At 48.6% G+C, this 21933-nt stretch overlaps 1 protein-coding gene across 1 annotated transcript in view; it reads left to right on the forward strand.

Annotated features, from left to right (window-relative positions):
* The window catches only part of LOC134957099 (uncharacterized), a 64857-nt gene that overhangs the window by 12613 nt on the left and 30311 nt on the right, over positions 1–21933 (forward strand). Inside the window, exons 2-3 of the mRNA XM_063938837.1 lie at positions 3904–4279; positions 18083–18209. Coding sequence (XP_063794907.1) covers positions 3964–4279; positions 18083–18209 — 443 coding nt within the window. The 5' untranslated portion in view covers positions 3904–3963. The remainder of the gene's footprint in view (positions 1–3903; positions 4280–18082; positions 18210–21933) is intronic.

Consider the following 21933-nt stretch of genomic DNA (forward strand, 5'->3'; position numbering starts at 1 on the left):
GTTATTGTTGAGCCATCTGTTGAGAGGCTCTATTGTTTCATACTGTTAACTGTGTTTCATATCACGAGTTGTACGGTGTGATTGGTGTGGCTGGTATGAGTCTTACCCGGGATTCAAAATCCTTCCTTATTGTGTACGCTCGTCTGGGCACAGTACCTAACTGAGGCTTGGAGGAGGGTCATAGTGGGAGGAGCCAGTGCACACCAGGTAGTCTAAGATCTTTCTAGAGTGCCCAGCCTCCTTCGGAGCCCGCTATTCCCCATGGTCCTTACGGAGTTCCCAGCATGGTCCTTACGGAGTTCCCAGCATCCACTACGGACTACGAGAAATAGAATTACCGGTGAGTAAATTCTTATTATAACCCATTTTGTTCAATAAACCACTGTTGGTTTTTCATCTACCACCGTGCCTGAGTGATTTGGAGCCGGTATCTTCACATATGGTGGCAAGCAGAGGGATCACTCGGGTTACAAGGATGGATGTAAGATATTACAGCAGAATGGAAGCAGCAGCACAATCCTACAAACACAACAAGAAGGGAATCCTGCAAGAACTGTGTCATACAAGAAAAATTGTAATCAATGCAGTGGATACCAAGGAGTCCCTAATTGGAAAATTGGCACAATGGGACTTGGAGCACCCTTGTGATGAGGAAGAAGAGGAGCATATGGACCAGGACCCAGTAGAGGGGACCAGTAATGGAACTAGGGCAGTGGAGCTTGTAGATGGATGTTCGTCAGCGTATCAGCAGGCTGGGAAGAAAAGACTTACTGGATTGTCCCAACAGCCTCGCTTGGACATTAAGAACTGTACCTACAACTTGCCAGGACATTGGGTCTAAAAAGTGGGAGAGGAATGTGAGGAAATTAGGTCTTTGACAATTAATATAGCTATGCCGTATTTCCCATGTCATATATGTACTTTTTATACCCATATCTATATACATTCAATTCGCCTGTTTGTTCATTCTCATGTTCATTGCTGCTCACCCAATACTGTGTTTAAATCAATCTTAATATTGTTAATATATGCAATTGTGTTATGTTATCTGTTGCCCTTTAGATAATGTATTCATGTTAGACCTAGTTTCCTATTGTTTACTAACACCACAGTGGACATGCAAAGGGTGAGTCTTATAAGGTACCATTGTCCCTTTTTGTTTACTACCTATTGTCCAACAGTGAGTTGACCAGACAGGGTGGCTCACTGACTGATGTAATCACCTTGATTATAATATGTATTGTATTCCAATGCTGTAAGAGCCTAAGACAAAGAAATCACACCCCCCCCTGCAATATGAAGCTTCTGGGGGTATAAGTAGAGCTACCCAGAGAGCTGAGGGGAGATTCTCTGCTCCTTGACTAAGTAGTAATGTTCTGTCAGTAGTTTGTGGTGGGAATTGACGTGTGGAATTGGATTACAGAAGTGTGCTGAGCTGTTTATAACCCATTTTGTTCAATAAACCACTGTTGGTTTTTCATCTACCACCGTGCCTGAGTGATTTGGAACCCGGTATCTTCACAGCGGTAGAAGCCACGGGTGGGCCCCTCTCTCTGTAAGGGCCTGGGACACCAATCCCCACAGTCCCCCCTTGATGGTTGCCCTGTGTGACACTATCAATATTCTATTTGAAACTACCCCTCTATAAGCATCATGCACACATGGGTTAAATATTGTTTGTTACTGAATGTTTCACCAAAATGAATACACTGTAATGATGATGCAGCAATTATGGGTATGGGTTGATGGGTCGACCCAACTTAGGTTGACACTCATTAGGGTGACCACTGAAGGTTGACATTGCCATTAGGTCGACATGCATTAGGTCGACATGGGCGTTAGGTCGACAGGTCCAAAGGACGACCTGAGGTCTTTGACTGTTTTTGGTGTCATTTTCTCCGTAAGTGACGTGGGAACCCAAATTAGTGCACCGAGGGGGTCATTCCGAGTTGTTCGCTCGTTGTCGATTTTCGCAACGGAGCGATTAAGGCAAAAATGCGCATGGTACACAGTGTGCATGCGCTAAGTATTTAAGCACAAAACTTAGTAGATTTACTCACGTCCGAACAACGAATTTTCATCGTTAAAGTGATCGGAGTGTGATTGACAGAAAGTGGGTGTTTCTGGGCGGAAACTGACCGTTGTCTGGGAGTGTGTGGAAAAACGCAGGCGTGCCAGAGTGTCTGGAGAAACGGGGGAGTGGCTGGCCGAACGTAGGGCGTGTTTGTGACGTCAAACCAGGAACAAAACGGGCTGTGCTGATCGCAGTGTAGGAGTAAGTCTGGAGCTACTCAGAAACTGCTAAGAATTTTCTATTTGCAATTCTGCTAATCTTTCGTTCGCTATTCTGCTATGCTAAGATACACTCCCAGAGGGCGGCGGCCTAGCGTGTGCACTGCTGCTAAATTCTGCTAGCGAGCAAACAACTCGGAATGGTCCCCCATGTCTGCTACCACTTCGCTCCAATCGTAGTTCACGTGGATCGTTAAGTATGAAAAAATCCAAAAAATTGAAAAAAAAATGTGAAAAACTCATGTCAACCTTTTGACCTGTCGATCTAGTACATGTTGACCTAACGGCCATGTCAACCTAATGCATGTCGACCGAATGGCATTGTCGACCTTTAGTGACGACCTAATGAGTGTCGACCTAAATTGTGTCGACCTAACGACCGTAACCCGCAATTATGTAGCTGATATTAAGGGGTCTATTTATAAAAGAATACATGAAATGCATCTCAGATTTCTGAGAAATCCAACTGTTTTCAATCACAATACCAGCCCCAATAGGTTTTTATGGGAGTTGTTTAAATACTGAATTTACCAAGTTTTACAGAGCTTGACACTAGTAGATAATGCCATTTTCAGATGGCTTCAGCTGCAGTAGCACATGGGCTGTGGATCACAATAGTTAGCAGGGGAGCGATCCATAACTTACGTATTATTGCTGTTATAAAAAATTGTAATTATCAGGTGACTAGGAGAGAATACTGTGGCCGGTGTAATCACAAATGTTCAGTGTTTATTTCACGGGAAGCGGTTAAAATATAGCCAGTCTTGATCCTGGCGGTCACAATACCGCCGCCAGAATCCCGACAGTGGGTGAAATACCGCCACCAAAATACCGGCGACACAGGCTATTCTACCTCTGTGGGTGTCCACGACACCCATAGAAGGAGAATATAATCTGTAGCAAATGAAGTGAGCCACCGTGCCCGCAGCATGGCGAGAGCAGCGAGCCCGCAAGGGGCTTTCTAGCACCCACACCGCCGCTGGCCTTCTGGCGGACGGGATCCCGCTGCCGGGATCATGACAGCTAGGATCCCGTCCGCCTGCAAATAGTACATATCCCTATTTCACTACTCTTCCCTTAGTTGTCAGTGCAGATATAGAAGTGGAGGAGACTCCCACATTCCTATGAAATACTGAGATCTCACGTGGGGAGCAAAGCTTGTGGCACAGGTTGCAGACCCCGTTTCATATAAATGTATATGTGAGTGACGGCAGATAACAGATTAAGGGGGATATTTACTAAGCAGTGATAAGAGCGGAGAAGTGAGTCAGTGGAGAAGTTGCCCGAGCAACCAATCAGCACTGAAGTAACATCTATAATTTGCATACTATAAAATTATACAGAGCTGCTGATTGCTTGATGGGGATATATCTCCACTGGCTCACTTCTCCGCTCTTATCACTGCTTAGTAAATGTCCCCCTATATTCAATCAAAAGCAGCTGCCTGAATCGACTGATATCATGATCAGGAAGGATTATACATTTTTATCTACATTTGCTGAAGTTCTTTGTATTGTATGTCCTGCACTGAGTCAGGATATTCTGGGAGGATCTTGTCTCCACAGGAAAACCTCCTTAATGAGTAATTTTTTAGTTTCACTTCTGTTACAGATAAAGGATTTGTGCCGTGTGAACAGGAAACATTCCAGATCAGAAGGCGGCTGAGCAGTAATGGATGTGGATGAGCTAAAGGAATACATTCAGGCCTACAACCTCAACAACTGCGCTCTGGGCAGCCAGGGTTACAACAGAATCCTCCTGCAGCTGTTTGGGTTTCTGGGACATGGCAAGTCCTCCTTGATCAATTCCTGTAAATATGCCCTGTATGATAAGCCGTTCACCATACACGCTGAGTCTGCCCCGGCGGATGGTGGCCTCACCATGGAGAGGAAATCATACCCCCTGACCAACTGCATCACGATGGTGGACAACCGAGGATGTTCCACTATGAACAGCTTTGAGACCGGGGAGATTTACGCCCAGCTGTGTGAGTAAGCTTCTGAGCTTAGAAATAATGATTTACAAATGTATTTTTTTGCAAGTCAGGGCCCCTGGATACACGCATGCATTTTGTGCATTTTGCTTAATGTTAAGACTCACATGTAGATAACTTTTCTTTTACAGATATAAGACATGGAGCACATGATATAGGAGAGCCAGGGCCGGTGCTAGGGTGTTCGGCGCCCCCCTGCAAACTATAAATTTGCGCCCTCCCATATTCAACAAAGGGTCAGCGCGCGCCTTTGGTGCATGCTGGGAAAAGGGATGTGGTCTCACAAGTAAGGGGAATGGCCACACAATAGTACCTCCATTTAAAATTACGCCACACAGTAGCACAATCTTATTCATCTTAAGGCCCGTACACACTGGTCGATATATCGGCCGTTCTCTTGAACGGCCGATATATCGTGGGACCGTCGGCCAGTGTGTACGGCCGATACGTCTGTGAACTCCGTCGCTCACAGACGTATCGCGTCGGCCGCGCAGCACAGCCGACGGCCAATATATCTACCGATATATTGGCGCGTCGCTGTGTGTGTACGGGGCGGTCAGCCGACCGCCCGTACACATGCTGCGGCGGCCGGCGGTGATTGACAGCTGAACTGGGCGGGCGTGTGTACACGCCCGCCCAGTTCATGACGTCAGTCCCCGACGGATCGGGCAGTGTGTATGCTGAACACACTGCTCGATCCGTCCATAGATATATCTGCAGATCAATTGATCTGCAGATATATCTATTAGTGTGTACCCACCTTTATACGTAATGTCCCACCCGTAATAGTAGCGTCCTTATATGTAATGCACCCCAGTAGTAGTAGTAGTAGCATCTTATACATAATGCACCCACAGTAGTAGTAGCGTCCTTAAACGTAGTGCACCCCCGTAGTAGTTGTGTCCTTATACGTAATCCCCCCCAGTAGTAGTAGCTTCTTATACGTAATGCCCCCCCAGTAATAGTAGCCTCCTTATACATAATGCTCCCCCAGTAGAAGTAGCGTCCTTATACGTAATGCCCTCCAGTAGTAGTAGTAGCGTCCTTATACATAATGCACCCACAGTAGTAGTAGCGTCCTTATACGTAATCCCCCCCAGTAGTAGTAGCTTCCTTATATGTAATGCCCACCAGTAGTAGCGTCCTTATACATAATGCCCCCCCAGTAGTAGTAGCTTCCTTATATGTAATGCCCACCAGTAGTAGCGTCCTTATACATAGTGCACCCCCAATAGCAGAAGCGTCCTTATAAGTAATTCCCCCCTAGTATAGTAGCGTCCTTATACGTAATGCCCCCCCAGTAATAGTAGCGTCCTTATACGTAATGCCCCCCAGTAATAGTAGCTTCCTTATACGTAATGCCCCCCCAGTAACAGTAGCGTCCTCATACGTAATGCCCACCAGTAGTAGTAGCTTCTTTATACGTAATGCCCCCTCCCAGTAGTAGTAGCATCGTTATATGTAATGCCCCCCCGAGCAGTAGTAGCGTACTTATACGTAATGCCCCCCCAGTAGTAGTAGCGTACTTACATGTAATGGCCCCCCCAGTAGTAGCGTCATTATACGTAATGCCCCCCCAGTAGTAGTAGCGTACTTACATGTAATGCCCCCCCCAGTAGTAGCGTCATTATACGTAATGCTCCCTTCCTGTAGTAGTAGCGTCCTTACATGAAATGCCCCCCCCAAGTAGTAGTAGCGTCCTTATATGTAATGGCCACCCCTGTAGTAGCATCCATAATGCGTGCGCACACAGACATACCTCACACACACAATTTACACATATATACACACATACACCCCCACCATATACACACATACATTTCTCTCTCACCCTCCACTTACCTAAGTCTGGCTGTCCCTCTCTCTACAGCAAATAAGGTCTGTGTAGCTCCGCCCCCTTCTGGCCCATGTAGCTCCGCCCCCTTCCATACCATGTAGCTCCGCCCCCCTCCTCTGATCCTACACAGCCGCTGTCACAGGTGATTGGGAGGGGGGGAGGAGGCTTTTCATGCTGCCAGCGCTGCTACCTGTCATACAGTGATGGGCACAGCAGCTGGCAGCAGGGGGGACAGGACGGCGCAGCAGCAGGGAAGGGATGCAGAGCAGGGAGAGCGCCTCTCTGTCCCAGCGCCTCCCTGCACTGCATCCCTTCGCTGAGCGGGTAGCTCCGGGCCTGAGGAGAGCGGCTCTCTTGAAGAATGTAGTAAGCTGAGAAACTTTTTAGATATTAACCCTAAACACATTGGTAATGTGTGGGTTAAATACATGGGGATGCAGTGAATGTGCCGCCTAAATACCAATGCCAGAATCCCGACACCCATTGGAATCCCAGCGTCAGGACTCCAAAAGGGGCAAGAGACCAACGCTGGGATCCCGACAGCTGGCATTCTGACCATTACAACAGCTAGCGGGTTAGGTTTAGGGTGCACCCTGGGGGTTAGGGTTAGGCTGTGGGGGAGGGGGGTTAGGATGCGGGTAGGGAGGCTTAGGCGCCCCTGGTGGAGGTTGGGGTCAGGCTGCGGGGGAGGGAGGGTTAGGTTTAGGCAGTGGGGACGGGGGGTTAGGTTTAGGCAGCTTCGGGGGGTGGTTAGGGTCAGGCACTAAGGGGGAGATTAGGTTTAGGCTACAGGACCAGAGGATTAGGGGTTATAGGAGAGAGGGAAATCTCCTGTATAATAGCCCAGATCTGTCACTCTGTGACTGTGTGGCTAACGCTGGGCGTGGCTAGGAGCTCTCAATGGGTTAGCAGCAGGTCTATCACACCCAGTGCACAGCTGATTGGGCGAGAAACGCTCTCCCACACAGGTTGCATCCAATGGGAGGCTCTGCCTTTTGGCTGCTGTGTGTTCCCAGAGCAGGATTAACAATGGGGCTGATGGAGCTGCAGCTCCAGGTCCACACCCCAAAATAGGCCCACTGCATCTGCAGCAACATACCCTCCATCAATTTACACATTAAAATCGGCACACACGCGAAAAGGGGGCGTGGCCACGGGTAAAGTGGTGTGGCCACGCCCCTTTTCCTATACTTTCAATGGAAGTTTGGAGAGCCAAAAATCGGTACAGACCATAAAAAAAAGGTGCCAGCGTCTTCTGCGCATGCGCGGACTCCAAAACATGGCGCCCGCTATGTTCTGGAGTCTAAATCTCAACTATGCATGCACGGTGGCCATATTGGTGGCCATTTTTTGCACCGCTGTTGCAGCTCCAACGCGGGACTCTGGAAAGGTAAGTAATAAAAACATGGGTGCAATGTGTGTGGTGTGGGCCCCTCCTGGACCCAGGGGCCCATGTGCACCGCACACATTGCACCCGTTATAGAAGTGCCAATGGCTCTTCCCTTGTGTGCATCCATGCGTATGAATGTGCTATGAGATGCCCAGTTTGAGCAATACCTGCCTGGTGTGATTATTGAAATAGGCTTCTTGCTGGTATTCCCCGAAATGATCTTTAACACCTACAATCACTTTGTGTGCAGCGTCTAGACTGAAAAATGTTCTTCTACTGCTGCTCAGTCCTTACAGTCGCTGCCTGTGTTATACAGAATTCAATATGAAATACTTCTATTAACATCTCTCTCTCTGGTATTTTTCCATCATTATTCCAGCATGCACTAATTACCTTTATTCTGATAAAAATTAATTCTGATCCTATCCTTACAGTATCTCATATTACCATCCCATCTCTCAGAACCCATGCTGCTCCAAGCTATTTGAGAGACTTGCTCACACTCGCCTCCAGTGCCGTAACTAGGTGTGTGCCGATGGTGCCTTGCCCACAGCGCACATGCACTGAAGGCGCACCATCGGCAGCACACCCCCACACTCCTCCCCCCCCCCCCCCCCGCTCAGCCAGCTCCAGGGATCGTGCATCTGACAGCGAAAGGGGAAGTGCTTGCTGCCACAGGCGGTCAGCTGGAGGCGGGGTCTCCTCTTCTAACCGGCCTCTACATGCACCTGCTCCGGATCCCAGAGACACTGCTGTCGCTCCACCCTAGCGAGACCCGCCGGCCCCAGCCCGTCTGTCAGCAATGAGGGGAGAGCAGGAACGGGCGCAGCGGGAGGAGAGGGAGCGGAAGAACTGGCTGCAGCTCTACGTCTTCAAGCAGCCCACCGACATGACACGGAGGCAGCAAAAGGTGAGCGGGCACCGGCGGCGGGATGCTCTATGCACGGGCGGCAACTTCTCACCACTTGCACATCCAGCGGCTCGAACGTGTCCCTGCCTGGTGTGCTGTGGCAGTGAGGGCATCATATCGGTACAGTAGCTGTGGGCATGTAATATATAAGCTGTGCTGTGGGCATGTAATATATAAGGTGTGCTGTGGGCATGTTATATATAAGGTGTGCTGTGGGCATGTAATACTGTATATAAGGTGTGCTGTGGACCTGTAATATATAAGATGTGCTGTGGGCATGTTATATATAAGGTGTGCTGTGGGCATGTGATATATAAGGTGTGCTGTGGGCATGTAATACTGTATATAAGGTGTGCTGTGGGCCTGTAATATATAAGATGTGCTGTGGGCATGTTATATATAAGGTGTGCTGTGGGCATGTTATATATAAGGTGTGCTGTGTGCATGTTATAAGGTGTGCTGTGGGCATGTAATATATAAGGTGTGCTGTGGGCATGTAATACTGTATATAAGGTGTGCTGTGGCCCTGTAATATATAAGATGTGCTGTGGGCATGTTATATATAAGGTGTGCTGTGGGCATGTAATATATAAGGTGTGCTGTGGGCATGTAATACTGTATATAAGGTGTGCTGTGGGCCTGTAATATATAAGATGTGCTGTGGGCATGTTATATATAAGGTGTGCTGTGGGCATGTAATATATAAGTTGTGCTGTGGGCATGTAATACTGTATATAAGGTGTGCTGTGGGCCTGTAATATATAAGATGTGCTGTGGGCATGTTCTATATAAGGTGTGCTGTGGGCATGTTATATATAAGGTGTGCTGTGGGCATGTTATAAGGTGTGCTGTGGGCATGTAATATATAAGGTGTGCTGTGGGCATGTAATACTGTATATAAGGTGTGCTGTGGGCCTGTAATATATAAGATGTGCTGTGGGCATGTTATATATAAGGTGTGCTGTGGGCATGTTATATATAAGGTGTGCTGTGGGCATGTTATATATAAGGTGTGCTGTGTGCATGTTATAAGGTGTGCTGTGGGCATGTAATATATAAGGTGTGCTGTGGGCATGTAATACTGTATATAAGGTGTGCTGTGGGCATGTTATATATAAGGTGTGCTGTGGGCATGTAATATATAAGGGTGCTGTGGGCATGTAATACTGTATATAAGATGTGCTGTGGGCCTGTAATATATAAGATGTGCTGTGGGCATGTTATATATAAGGTGTGCTGTGGGCATGTAATATATAAGTTGTGCTGTGGGCATGTAATACTGTATATAAGGTGTGCTGTGGGCCTGTAATATATAAGATGTGCTGTGGGCATGTTATATATAAGGTGTGCTGTGGGCATGTAATATATAAGTTGTGCTGTGGGCATGTAATACTGTATATAAGGTGTGCTGTGGGCCTGTAATATATAAGATGTGCTGTGGGCATGTTCTATATAAGGTGTGCTGTGGGCATGTTATATATAAGGTGTGCTGTGTGCATGTTATAAGGTGTGCTGTGGGCATGTAATATATAAGGTGTGCTACTGTGCATGGTGCTGTGGCAGTGAGGGCAGCCCCGTCTGGGTTGTGTCATTATACAGGTAGCTGTGGGCATGTAATATGTAACGCAGGTGAATAGGTCCCAGAAGGAAGCAGCTCATGTGCTGTAGGACGCAACGTGTAAAAAGAGGGACTGGCTGCCGTAATGTGTAAAAAGGGGACGCTGTCTGCCGTAATGTGTAAAAAGGGGGACGCTGTCTGCCGTAATGTGTAAAAAGGGGGATGCTGTCTGCCGTAATGTGTAAAAGGGGCTCTACCTGGTGTAGTGGCGCTACTGTGCACCGTAGTATGAATTGGTATTATTTTGTGGCCACACCCTTCCCCATGAAGCCACACCCCTATATATTTTTCGCGCGCCTGCGGCGCGCACTGCCCCTGCGGCGCGCACTGCCCCTGTCTTGCATAGGGGGGGGGGGGGCGCCAATGCCATTTCTTGCACACAGCGCTAAAATGCCTAGTTACGGCACTGCTCGCCTCACACACTTTCTTCACCCACACAACTTTGTTTTTTTCCCAACACTCCACAGAGACAGCACTGACTACAGTAGTGAATGATCTGGTCACTGTGGAGCCTAAAGGCCATTACTTTCTTCTTATTCTTCTAGATATCTCTGCTACATGTAACACTGTGACCGCTCTCTCCTCATACAAATACTATGGGGTGTGTTTCAGGGTCTAAATCACACACTTACTAACATGATTTTCTCTGACGTCCTAGTGGATGCTGGGAACTCCGTAAGGACCATGGGGAATAGCGGCTCCGCAGGAGACTGGACACATCTAAAGAAAGCTTTAGGACTATCTGGTGTGCACTGGCTCCTCCCCCTATGACCCTCCTCCAAGCCTCAGTTAGATTTTTGTGCCCGACCGAGCAGGGTGCAATCTAGGAGCTCTCCTGAGCTTCTTAGAAAAAGTTAGTTTTAGGTTTTTTATTTTCAGTGAGACCTGCTGGCAACAGGCTCACTGCATCGAGGGACTAAGGGGAGAAGAAGCGAACCTGCCTGCTTGCAGCCAGCTTGGGCTTCTTAGGCTACTGGACACCATTAGCTCCAGAGGGACCGAACACAGGCCCAGCCTCGGAGTCCGGTCCCAGAGCCGCGCCGCCGGCCCCCTTACGGAGCCAGAAGCAAGAAGAGGTCCGGAAAATCGGCGGCAGAAGACATCAGTCTTCACCAAGGTAGCGCACAGCACTGCAGCTGTGCGCCATTGCTCCTCATGCACACCACACACTCCGGTCACTGAGGGTGCAGGGCGCTGGGGGGGGCGCCCTGAGCAGCAATATAAACACCTAGGCTGGCAAAAATACATCACATATAACCCCCCAGGGCTATATGGATGTATATTAACCCCTGCCAGATTCCATAAAAATGCAGGAGAAAAGTCTGCGAAAAAGGGGCGGAGCCTATCTCCTCAGCACACTGGCGCCATTTTTCCCTCACAGCTCCGTTGGAGGGAAGCTCCATGGCTCTCCCCTGCAGTTAATACACTACAGAAAGGGTTAAAAAGAGAGGGGGGGGGCACAATTTAGGCGCAGTATACAACATATAGGCAGCTATAAGGGAAAACACTTTTTTATAGGTGCTATCCCTGTGATATATAGCGCCCTGGTGTGTGCTGGCATACTCTCCCTCTGTCTCCCCAAAGGGCTTTGTGGGGTCCTGTCCTCTATCAGAGCATTCCCTGTGTGTGTGCTGTGTGTCGGTACGGCTGTGTCGACAGGTATGTGGAGGATAATGAGGTGGAGGCGGAGCGAATGCCTGTAAATATGTTGTCACCCCCTGCGGGGTCGACACCGGTGTGGTTGAACTTATGGAAGGATTACGTGAAAGTGTCAACTCCTTACATAAAAGGCCGACGACATGGAACAGCCGGCTACTCAGCTTGTGCCTGTTCCAGCGTCTCAAATGTCATGGGGGGCTCTAAAATCGCCCGCTACCTCAGATAACAGACACAGATGTCGACACGGATACTGACTCCAGTGTCGACATCGATGAGACTGGTGTACCCTCCAAATAGGTCCACCCGTTACAGGATTGAGACAATGAAAAATGTATTACACATTTATGATTATACCCCAGGTACCACATAAAAGGGTATTGTGTTTGGTGAGAGAAAACTATTAGTAGTTTTTCCTGCATCTGAGAAATTAAATGAGGTGTGTGAGGAAGAGTGGTCTTCCCCCGGTAAGAAATTGATAATTTCTACAACAGTTATTGGCAGCGTACCCTTTCCCGCCAGAGGATAGGTCACGCGGGGAAACACCCCATAGGGTAGATACAGCGCTTACACGCTTATCAGAAAAGGTGGCACTACCGTCTTCGGGTACGGCCGCCCTGAAGGAACCTGCTGATAGAAAGCAGGAGGTTACCCTATAAGATATGGTCACACACTAGGGCATTATATTGCGACCAGCCGTTGCTTCGGCATGGATGGGCAGTGCTCCCGCTGCGTGGTCAGATTCCCTGTCGGAAAATAACTATGGATAGGGGCAATATTTTGCTGAAAATAGAGCATATAAAAGACGTGGTCTTATACATGCGTGATGCACAGAGGGATATTTGCCGGCTGGCATCAAAAATAAGCGCTAGGTCCATTGCCGCCAGACGGGGGTTATGGACTTGGCAATGGTCAGGCGATGCCGACTCGAATCGGCACATGGAAGTTGCCCTATAAGGGGGTAAAACTGTTTGGGGATAGTTTTTCAGACCTCGTTTCCACAGCTACTGCTGGGAAATTATTATTTTTTTGCCACAGGCTACCCCACAACAAAAGAAAGCACCGTATCATCAAGTACAGTCCTTTCGGCCCCAGAAAAACAAGTGGGCTAGAGGCTCATCCTTTCTGCCGAGAGGCAAAGGTAGAGGAAAAAAGCTGCAACACACAGCTAGTTCCCAAGAGCAGAAGTCCTCCCTGCGTCCGGTAGGTCCACAGCATGGTGCTGGGGCTGCTCAGGCGGACCCGGGTACGGTGGGGGCCCGTCTCAGATATTTCAGCGGACAGTGGGCTCTCTCACATAGATCCCTGGGTCCTTCAAGTAGTATCTCAGGGGTACAGGCTGGAGTTCGAGACGTTCTTCCCCCCGCCGTTTCCTAAAATCTGCCTTACCGGCACCTCCCTCTGCCAGGGAGACGGTGTTGGTGGATATTCAACACTATAATCACAACAAGTGATTGTCAAGGTGCCCCTCCTTCAGCAAGGAAGGGGTTACTATTCCACAGTGGTTGTGGTACCACAACGGTTCGGTGAGACCCATCTTGAAATTAAAATACTTGAACTTTTATATCAGAAGATTCAAGTTCAAGATGGAATCGCTCAGGGCGCTTATTACGAGCCTGGACGAGGGGGATTACCGGGTACGCATCCTTGATGTCCCTGGACATCAAGGATGCGTACCTGCATGTCCCCATTCCCCCCCCCCTCACCAGGAGTACCTCAGATATGTGGTACAGGACTGTCACTATCAGTTCCAGACGCGGCCGTTGGAGTTGTCCACGGCACCGAAGGTCTTTACCTAGGTAATGGCCGAAGTGATGATACTCCTTCACAAGAAGGAAGTTTTTATTATCCCGTACTTGGACGATCTCCTGATAAAGGCGAGGTCCAAAGAACAGTTGGTAGTGGGGGTAGCACTCTCTCGGGAAGTGCTACAACAGCACGACTGGATTCTCAATATTCCAAAGTCACAGCTGGTCCCGACGACACGTCTTCTGTTCCTGGGAATGTTTCTGAATGCAGACCAGAAAAGAGTGTTTCTTCCAGTGGAAAAAGCCGAGGAGTTGTCATCTCTAGTCAGAGACATCCTAAAACCAGGACAGGTGTCGGTACATCAATGCACACGAGTCCTGGGAAAAATGGTAGCTTCGTACGAAGCATAATTCCATTCGGAAGACTCCACGCAAGGACGTTCCAGTGGGACCTGTGGGACTAATGGTCCGGGTCCCATGTACAGATACAACAGCGGATAACCCTGTCAGCAAGAAACAGGGTGTCGCTGCTGTGGTGGATGCAGAGGGCTCATCTACTAGTGGGCCGCAGATTCGGAATACAGGACTGGGTCCTGGTGACCACGGATGCCAGCCTTCGGGGCTGGGGTGCAGTCACACAGGGAAGAAATTTCCAAGGAGATTTCGCTTCACATAAATATTCTGCAGCTAAGGGCCATTTACAATGCCCTAAGACAAGCAAGGCCCCTGCTTCAGAACCAGCCGGTACTGATCCAATCAGACGACATCACGGCGGTCGCCCATGTACACAGACAGGGCGGCACAAGAAGCAGGATGGCGATGGCAGAAGCCACAAGGATTCTCCGATGGGCGACCTACACCCAGGAGAATGGGGACTTCATCCAGAAGTTTTCCAAATGCGGGTAAACCGTTGGGAATGACCACGGGTGGACATGATGGCGTCCCGCCTCAACAAGAAGTTGAAAAGATATTGCGCCAGGTCAAGGGACCCTCAAGCGATCGCTGGGGACGCTCTAGTGACACCGTGGGTGTACCTGTCGGTTTATGTGTCTCCTCCTCTACCTCTCATACCCAAGGTACTGAGAATAATAAGAAGGCGAGGAGTGAAAACCATACTCGGGGTTCCGGATTGGCCATGAAGAGCTTGGTACCCGGAACTTCAAAAGATGCTGGCAGAGGACCCTTGGCCTCTGCCGCTCAGACAAGACCTGCTGCAGCAGGGACCCTGTCTGTTCCAAGACTTACCGCGGCTGCGTTTGACGGCATGGCGGTAGAACACCGGATCCTAAAGGAAAAGGGTATTCCGAAGGAAGTCATCCCTACCCTGATCATAGCCAGGAAGGATGTCACCGCAAGACATTATCGCCGCGCTTGGCGAAAATTTGTTGCTTGGTGGGAGGCCATGAAGGCCCCGACGGAGGAATTTCAACTATGTCGATTCCTGCACTTCCTGCAAGCAGGGGTGACGTTTGGGCCTCAAATTGGGGTCCATCAAGGTCCAGATTTCGGCTCTGTCGATTTTCTTCCAGAAAAAACTGGCTTCACTGCCTGAAGTTCAGACTTTGGTTAAAGGAGTACTACATATTCAGCCTCCTTTTGTGCCTCCTGTGGCACTTTTTGGATCTCAACGTGGTGTTGGATTTCCTAATGTCGCATTGGTTGAGCCACTTAAAACCATGGAGCTAAAGTATCTCGCGTGGAAAGTGGTCATGCTGTTGGCCTTGGCCTTGGCCAGGCGTGTGTCAGAATTGGCGGCTTTGTCATGTAAAAGGCCTTATCTGATTTTCTGTATGGATAGGGCAGAGTTGAGGACTCGTCCTCAGTTTCTCCCGAAGGTGGTCTCAGGTTTTCACTTGAACCAACCTATTGTGGTACCTGCGGCTACTGGGGACTTGGAGGATTCCAAGTTGCTGGACGTAGTCAGAGCCCTGTAAATTTTATTTTTCCAGGACGGCTGGAGTCAGGAAAACTGACTCGCTGTTTATCCTGATGGCACCCAACAAGCTGGGTGCTCCTGCTTCTAGGCAGTCTATTGCGCGCTGGTTTTGTAGCACTATTCAGCTGGCGCATTCTGCGGTAGGATTACCGCAGCCTAAATCAATAAAAGCCCATTCCACAAGGACGGTGGGCTCATCTTGGGCGGCTGCCCGAGGGGTCTCGGCTTTACAACTTTGCCGAGCAGCTACTTGGTCAGGGGCAAACACGTTTGCAAAATTCTACGAATTGATACCCTGGCTGAGGAGGACCTGGAGTTCTCTCATTCGGTGCTGCAGAGTCATCCGCACTCTCCCGCCCGTTTGGGAGCTTTGGTATAATCCCCATGGTCCTTACGGAGTTCCCAGCATCCACTAGGACGTCAGAGAAAATAAGAATTTACTTACCGATAATTCTATTTCTCGTAGTCCGTAGTGGATGCTGGGCGCCCATCCCAAGTGCGGATTGTCTGCAATACTTGTACATAGTTATTGTTAACTAATCGGGTTCTTGTTGTGAGCCATCTATTCAGAGGCTCCTCTGTTATCATGCTGTTAACTGGGTTTCATATCACAAGTTGTACGGTGTGATTGGTGTGGCTGGTATGAGTCTTACCCGGGATTCAAAATCCTTCCTTATTGTGTACGCTCGTCCGGGCACAGTATCCTAACTGAGGCTTGGAGGAGGGTCATAGGGGGAGGAGCCAGTGCACACCAGATAGTCCTAAAGCTTTCTTTAGATGTGCCCAGTCTCCTGCGGAGCCGCTATTCCCCATGGTCCTTACGGAGTTTCCAGCATCCACTACGGACTACGAGAAATAGAATTATCGGTAAGTAAATTCTTATTTTTTCCATCTTTTAAAAAAAAAATGTAGACGAGCATCTGTTAGTAAATGTGTGATGTAGATCCTGAAACACAAAATTGATTAAAAATCGACCAAACATCGATCAAAATTGACCCAAATCGTCTTTTAGCAAATATACCTCCAGATCCATAGGTCCTCAGGGCACTGACCTATCCTTGGTCTCATCCTACTTATCTAATTGCTCTCTCTGTGTTCCCCCCTCTGGGTCTCTGCTGCATGTGACACTGTGACCTCTCCTCATACAGACACTACATCCCTAGGTCCTCAGGACACTGACCTATCCTGGGTCTCATCCTACTTATCTAATTGCTCTCTCAGTGTTCCGCTCTCTGGGTCTCTGCTGCATGTGACACTGTGACCTCTCCTCATACAGACACTACATCCCTAGGTCCTCAGGACACTGACCTATCCTGGGTCTCATCCTACTTATCTAATTGCTCTCTCAGTGTTCCGCTCTCTGGGTCTCTGCTGCATGTGACACTGTGACCTCTCCTCATACAGACACTACATCCCTAGGTCCTCAGGACACTGACCTATCCTGGGTCTCATCCTACTTATCTAATTGCTCTCTCAGTGTTCCGCTCTCTGGGTCTCTACTGCATGTGACACTGTGACCTCTCCTCATACAGACACTACATCCCTAGGTCCTCAGGACACTGACCTATCCTGGGTCTCATCCTACTTATCTAATTGCTCTCTCAGTGTTCCGCTCTCTGGGTCTCTGCTGCATGTGACACTGTGACCTCTCCTCATACAGACACTACATCCCTAGGTCCTCAGGGCACTGTCCTATCCTGGGTCTCATCTTACTTATCTAATCACTGTCTCAGTGTTCCCCTCTCTGGGTCTCTGCTGCATATGACACTGTGACCACTCTCTCCTCTGACAGACACTACATCCCTAGGTCCTCAGGGCACTGACCTATACTGGGTCTCATCCCACTTACCTAATCGCTCTCTCAGTGTTCCCCTCTCTGGGTCTCTGCTGCATATGACACTGTGATCTCTCCTCATACAGACACTACATCCCTAGGTTCTCAGGGCACTGACATATCCTGGGTCTCATCTTACTTATCTAATCGATCTCTCTGTGTTCCCCTCTCTGGGTCTCTGCTGCATATGACACAGTGACTTCTCTCCTCATATATACACTACATCCCTAGGTCCTCAGGACACTGACCTATCCTGGGTCTCATCTTACTTATCTAATCGATCTCTCAGTGTTCCGCTCTCTGGGTCTCTGCTGTATGTGACACTGTGACCTCTCTCCTCATACAGACACTAGATCCCTAGGTCCTCAGGACACTGACCTATCCTGGGTCTCATCCTACTTATCTAATTGCTCTCTCAGTATTTCCCTCTCTGGGTCTCTGCTGCATGTGACACTATGACCTCTCCTCATACAGACACTAGATCCCTAGGTTCTCAGGGCACTGACCTATCCTGGGTCTCATCCTACTAATCTAATCGCTCTCTCAGTGTTCCCCTCTCTGGGTCTCTGCTGTATGTGACACTGTGACCGCTCTCTTCTCATTCAAACACCACCATCACTAGGTCTGCAGGACTTAGCCATTTCTTGGTTCTCATCCCACCTATCTTTTCACTTTTTCAGTGTTCCCATCTCTACATGCAAAATATCACCAGAGAATCATGGCAGTATAGCACGAGAGGACTGGGCACTGACTGTGGTCAGTCAGGGGGGTTTCTAGGTACTCAGATACCCCACATACTTGCACCACTAAGGGGGTTATTTCAAATAGAGATCTACTGTACACTAAAATACAATTACTTTTTTTTTAGGTAATTTTTTCCCTTTGGACCAAAGAGTTGAATGGACCAAAGAGTATGAGGAGATGCTTGGTCGCCTGGAGGATGGAGATGTGGAGCCAAACTTCACTAATATCATTGTGCCGATATTTGTTTACAGGTGAGAGGGAGACTGGAGAAGTGGGTGACAAATACTAACCCACCAGCCACATAGGGCCTGATTAATAGTTGTATGCTTTGCTGATGTTTTCTCAGGTGAGCAATTATCAGCCGACTGTGCATGCATGTTAGTGCAAGTGCCCAAGCCTCACAGGCCATTACCATAATTGCTCCCAGTGGGGATTCATTTCCAAAGTTATTGACAGGAAGGAACCATTTGGCGGCGGTAAAGGGAAGTGGCGGCAAAACCGCAGTTTCTCTTACGTCCTAGAGGATGCTGGGGTCCACATTAGTACCATGGGGTATAGACGGGTCCACTAGGAGCCATTGGCACTTTAAGAGTTTGAGAGTGTGGGCTGGCTCCTCCCTCTATGCCTCTCCTACCAGACTCAGTTTAGAAAATGTGCCCGGAGGAGCCGGTGACAGCTAGGGGAGCTCTCCAGAGTTTCTCTAGTAAAAGTTATTTTTAGAGTTTATTATTTTACAGGGAGGCTGCTAGCAACAGCCTCCCTGCTTCGAGGGACTAAGGGGGGAGTAGTGTCCGCCCTGCAGGGTCTGAGTCACTATCTCCGCTGACAGGACACTGAGCTCCTGAGGGGATCGAACGTTCGCCGCCACAGAGGATCGCTCACCCCAGCTGCATGCCACCATCCCCTTACAGAGCCAGAAGACTTCAATGGCGAGTTAATCACCGGCCGCCCTGGCAAGCAGGGAGCCAGTGTGAAGACTGTGGCAACAGGGTAGGGAGCGCAGTACTAACTGCGCTCCAGGGCTCAGCGATACATGGTATGGTACGGTGAGGGGCGCCCCGAGCCAGCGCCTACACCCTACACTGTCCAACAAGCCTGTCAGGGTCCCAGGATCGCTGCCAGCACAATTCCTCAGGCCAGTATAAACTACAGAAGAGCGGGAAGCAGCGCCATGAAAGGGGGCGGTGCTTCTCCTCAGAGCAGACCCAGCAGCTTTCAGCGCCATCTTCCTGCTTGACAGGGAGAGCTGTCCCTCCAAGTCAACTCCAGCTATCTTGTACGGTACCAGGGGGTTGTAGAAGGGAGGGGGAGGCTGTGTAAAGTCTGTGTAGCCTATTAAGGTACACAGACAGCGCTGGTAGTGTCATTAGTTCTACCTTAAAAAGCGCTGGGTGTGGGTTGGCTCCAATCTCTGTGTCTCTCTGTGGCATGCTTGGGGGGGAAACTGTGTCTGACATGTGTGTGTGTGTATGTGTGTGTGTGTGTGTGTGTGTGTGTGTGTGTGTGTGTGTGTGTGTGTGTGTGTGTGACTATCTCACATAGCCATGTCTAGGGACTCTGTGTCATATGCTGCAGAAGATGTTTCCTCTCAGAAGCGCTTCATTCCATGTACACAGGATTGTAATGTTTTGTCTCAGATCTCCAACTCAGGTGTTGAAGAAGTCTTTGGCATTTTGGTCAGGCTCTGTCCCTATTCCTGCAAAATCCCCTAGCATGTTCCCACAGAAACGTGCACTTGTCCAAATTATGCAAGATTTCACGGATACCGATTCTGATACTGCAGACGGTGATGGGGATGTGCTGAGGGGGGCGGCATCCCTTGCTAAGGGGGTGCAGCTCATGATTGAGGCCATTAGAGTTGTGTTAAATAATAATGACACTACACCTGAGCAGGTTGAGGAGGCTTACTTCACTGACAATAAGAAAGCCTCGCTAACCTTCCCTGTGTCTAAAGAATTAAACGCTATATTTGAAAAATCCTGGGAAAACACTGAGAAAAAATTCCACATCCCAAAAGGGGTTCTGGTTGCTTTTCCCTTCCCTGAGGAAGACAGGAAAAATTGGGAAAACCCACCCATAGTGGACGCAACTGTCTCCAGACTGTCTAAAAAGGTGGTTTTACCTGTTCCTGGATCTACCGTGTTAAAAGAACCGGCTGATCGTAAAATTGACACTATGCTCAAATCCATTTACATTGCTTCAGGAGTGGCGTTAAGGCCCACTATTGCCTGTGCATGGATTTCTAAAGCTATAGTAAAGTGGTCACATTACTAGAGGATTTTTATACAATGGATAGAAGTGACATTGAATTGTTTTTACGTAACATACAGGATTCTGCGGGGTTCATGGTGGAATCCATGAAGGACCTGGAGACGCTGACTGCACGGATATCTTCCATGTCGGTCTCAGCCCGCAGAGGACTCTGGCTACGCCAATGGTCTGCAGACGCGGAATCCAGGAAAAGTGCGGAGAACCTACCCTACACAGGTCAGGCTCTATTTGGGGAAGCATTGGATGCGTTGATTTCCACGGCAACCGCGGGTAAGTCACCGTTCCTTCCCTCTGCTTCACCTTCTATGAAGAAAACATTTTCTTCAGCTGTGCCGCAGTCCTTTCGGACCGCTAAGGCAAAAAAGTCCAAGCCTCCTACCACTTTCTAGTTTCTTTAGAGGTGGTCGGGCAAAATCCAAAAAAGCCTGCTCCCACAGGCTCCCAGGACCAGAGACCTGCTTCTGGTTCCTCAAAATCCTCAGCATGACGGTGGACATTGAAGCCTGGAGGACGAGCTGGTGGGTGCGAGATTCAGACGTTTCAGACACGTCTGGGTGTCGTCTGGCCTGGATTCCTGAGAACAGGATATTGTGTCCCAGGGGTACAAACTGGAGTTTCGAGATCTCACCGATTATTCAAATCAGGCTTGCCAGCTTTGCTGACGATCAGGTGAACAAGCTCCTCCCAGCGAAACGCGCGTCACTTCCAATCCGGCGCCCCACTTCCGGGATCTCCGTTACGGGGCTACGTCAGGCTGACTCCTCTCCATAGCGCACTACAGGTATGACACACCGCTTCTCAGCTGCTCCATACAGCTTTTTACACAGGTCCCCTTCCCCAGCTCCCACCAACGATATACAGCGGCAGCGGGGATACCGCCCACCCCACTCTGTGGTATACACAGACAGGGTTCTTACAAGAGAACAGCCACCCGGGATATTGTATAAACACATTACACTCCACATAAAGGATAATACAAGAGAGTGTAACCCGCTGCTGATCCTTGTAACAATTGGGACATTTACAGAATTCTGATTACAGCAATGTGGCATACTTAAAACCACATCACTACACTTATTTCTCATACAAGGAGTGTGTGTCATCTGCATGCATATGCTTAATAAATGTGATGTACTTTAAGCCACATCATTACACCTATTCCTATATAAGGAGTGTGTGCTTATAGCTCAGGATAACCACTGAACCTTGATGCGATTTATGAGAAAACTGTACAGGAATGTATCTATATTAATGAGTACTTGTATGAGACAGATTCAGAACTCTGATTACAGCAAAGCGGTATATTCAAATTGTGTGCATTCATATGCTTAAAGATATAGCCCATGGTGGCCAACTTTGAGCACTTTTCTGTATTTGAGATAGATTCAGAACTCTGATTAAATGTGATGTACTCAAAGCCACCTATTCCTATATAAGGAGTGTTAGATACTTAACGATATGATAACCAATTTGTCCATGATAATCAATTTTAAAGTATCCTCCCACATTCTGTACTTTTTTGATTGCGATTTTGGAGAAAACTGTACAAAAATGTATTTACATTAATGAGCACTTGTATGGGACAGATTCAGAACTCTAATTATAGTAAAACAGTACATTCAAATTTTGTGCGTGTATATGCTTAAGGATATAGCTCATGGTAGGCAATTATGAGTACTTTTCTGTATTTTGCCCTTGTAGGAG

The sequence above is a fragment of the Pseudophryne corroboree genome, chromosome 9, assembly GCF_028390025.1.
Source record: "Pseudophryne corroboree isolate aPseCor3 chromosome 9, aPseCor3.hap2, whole genome shotgun sequence".
Lineage (NCBI taxonomy): Eukaryota > Metazoa > Chordata > Amphibia > Anura > Myobatrachidae > Pseudophryne > Pseudophryne corroboree.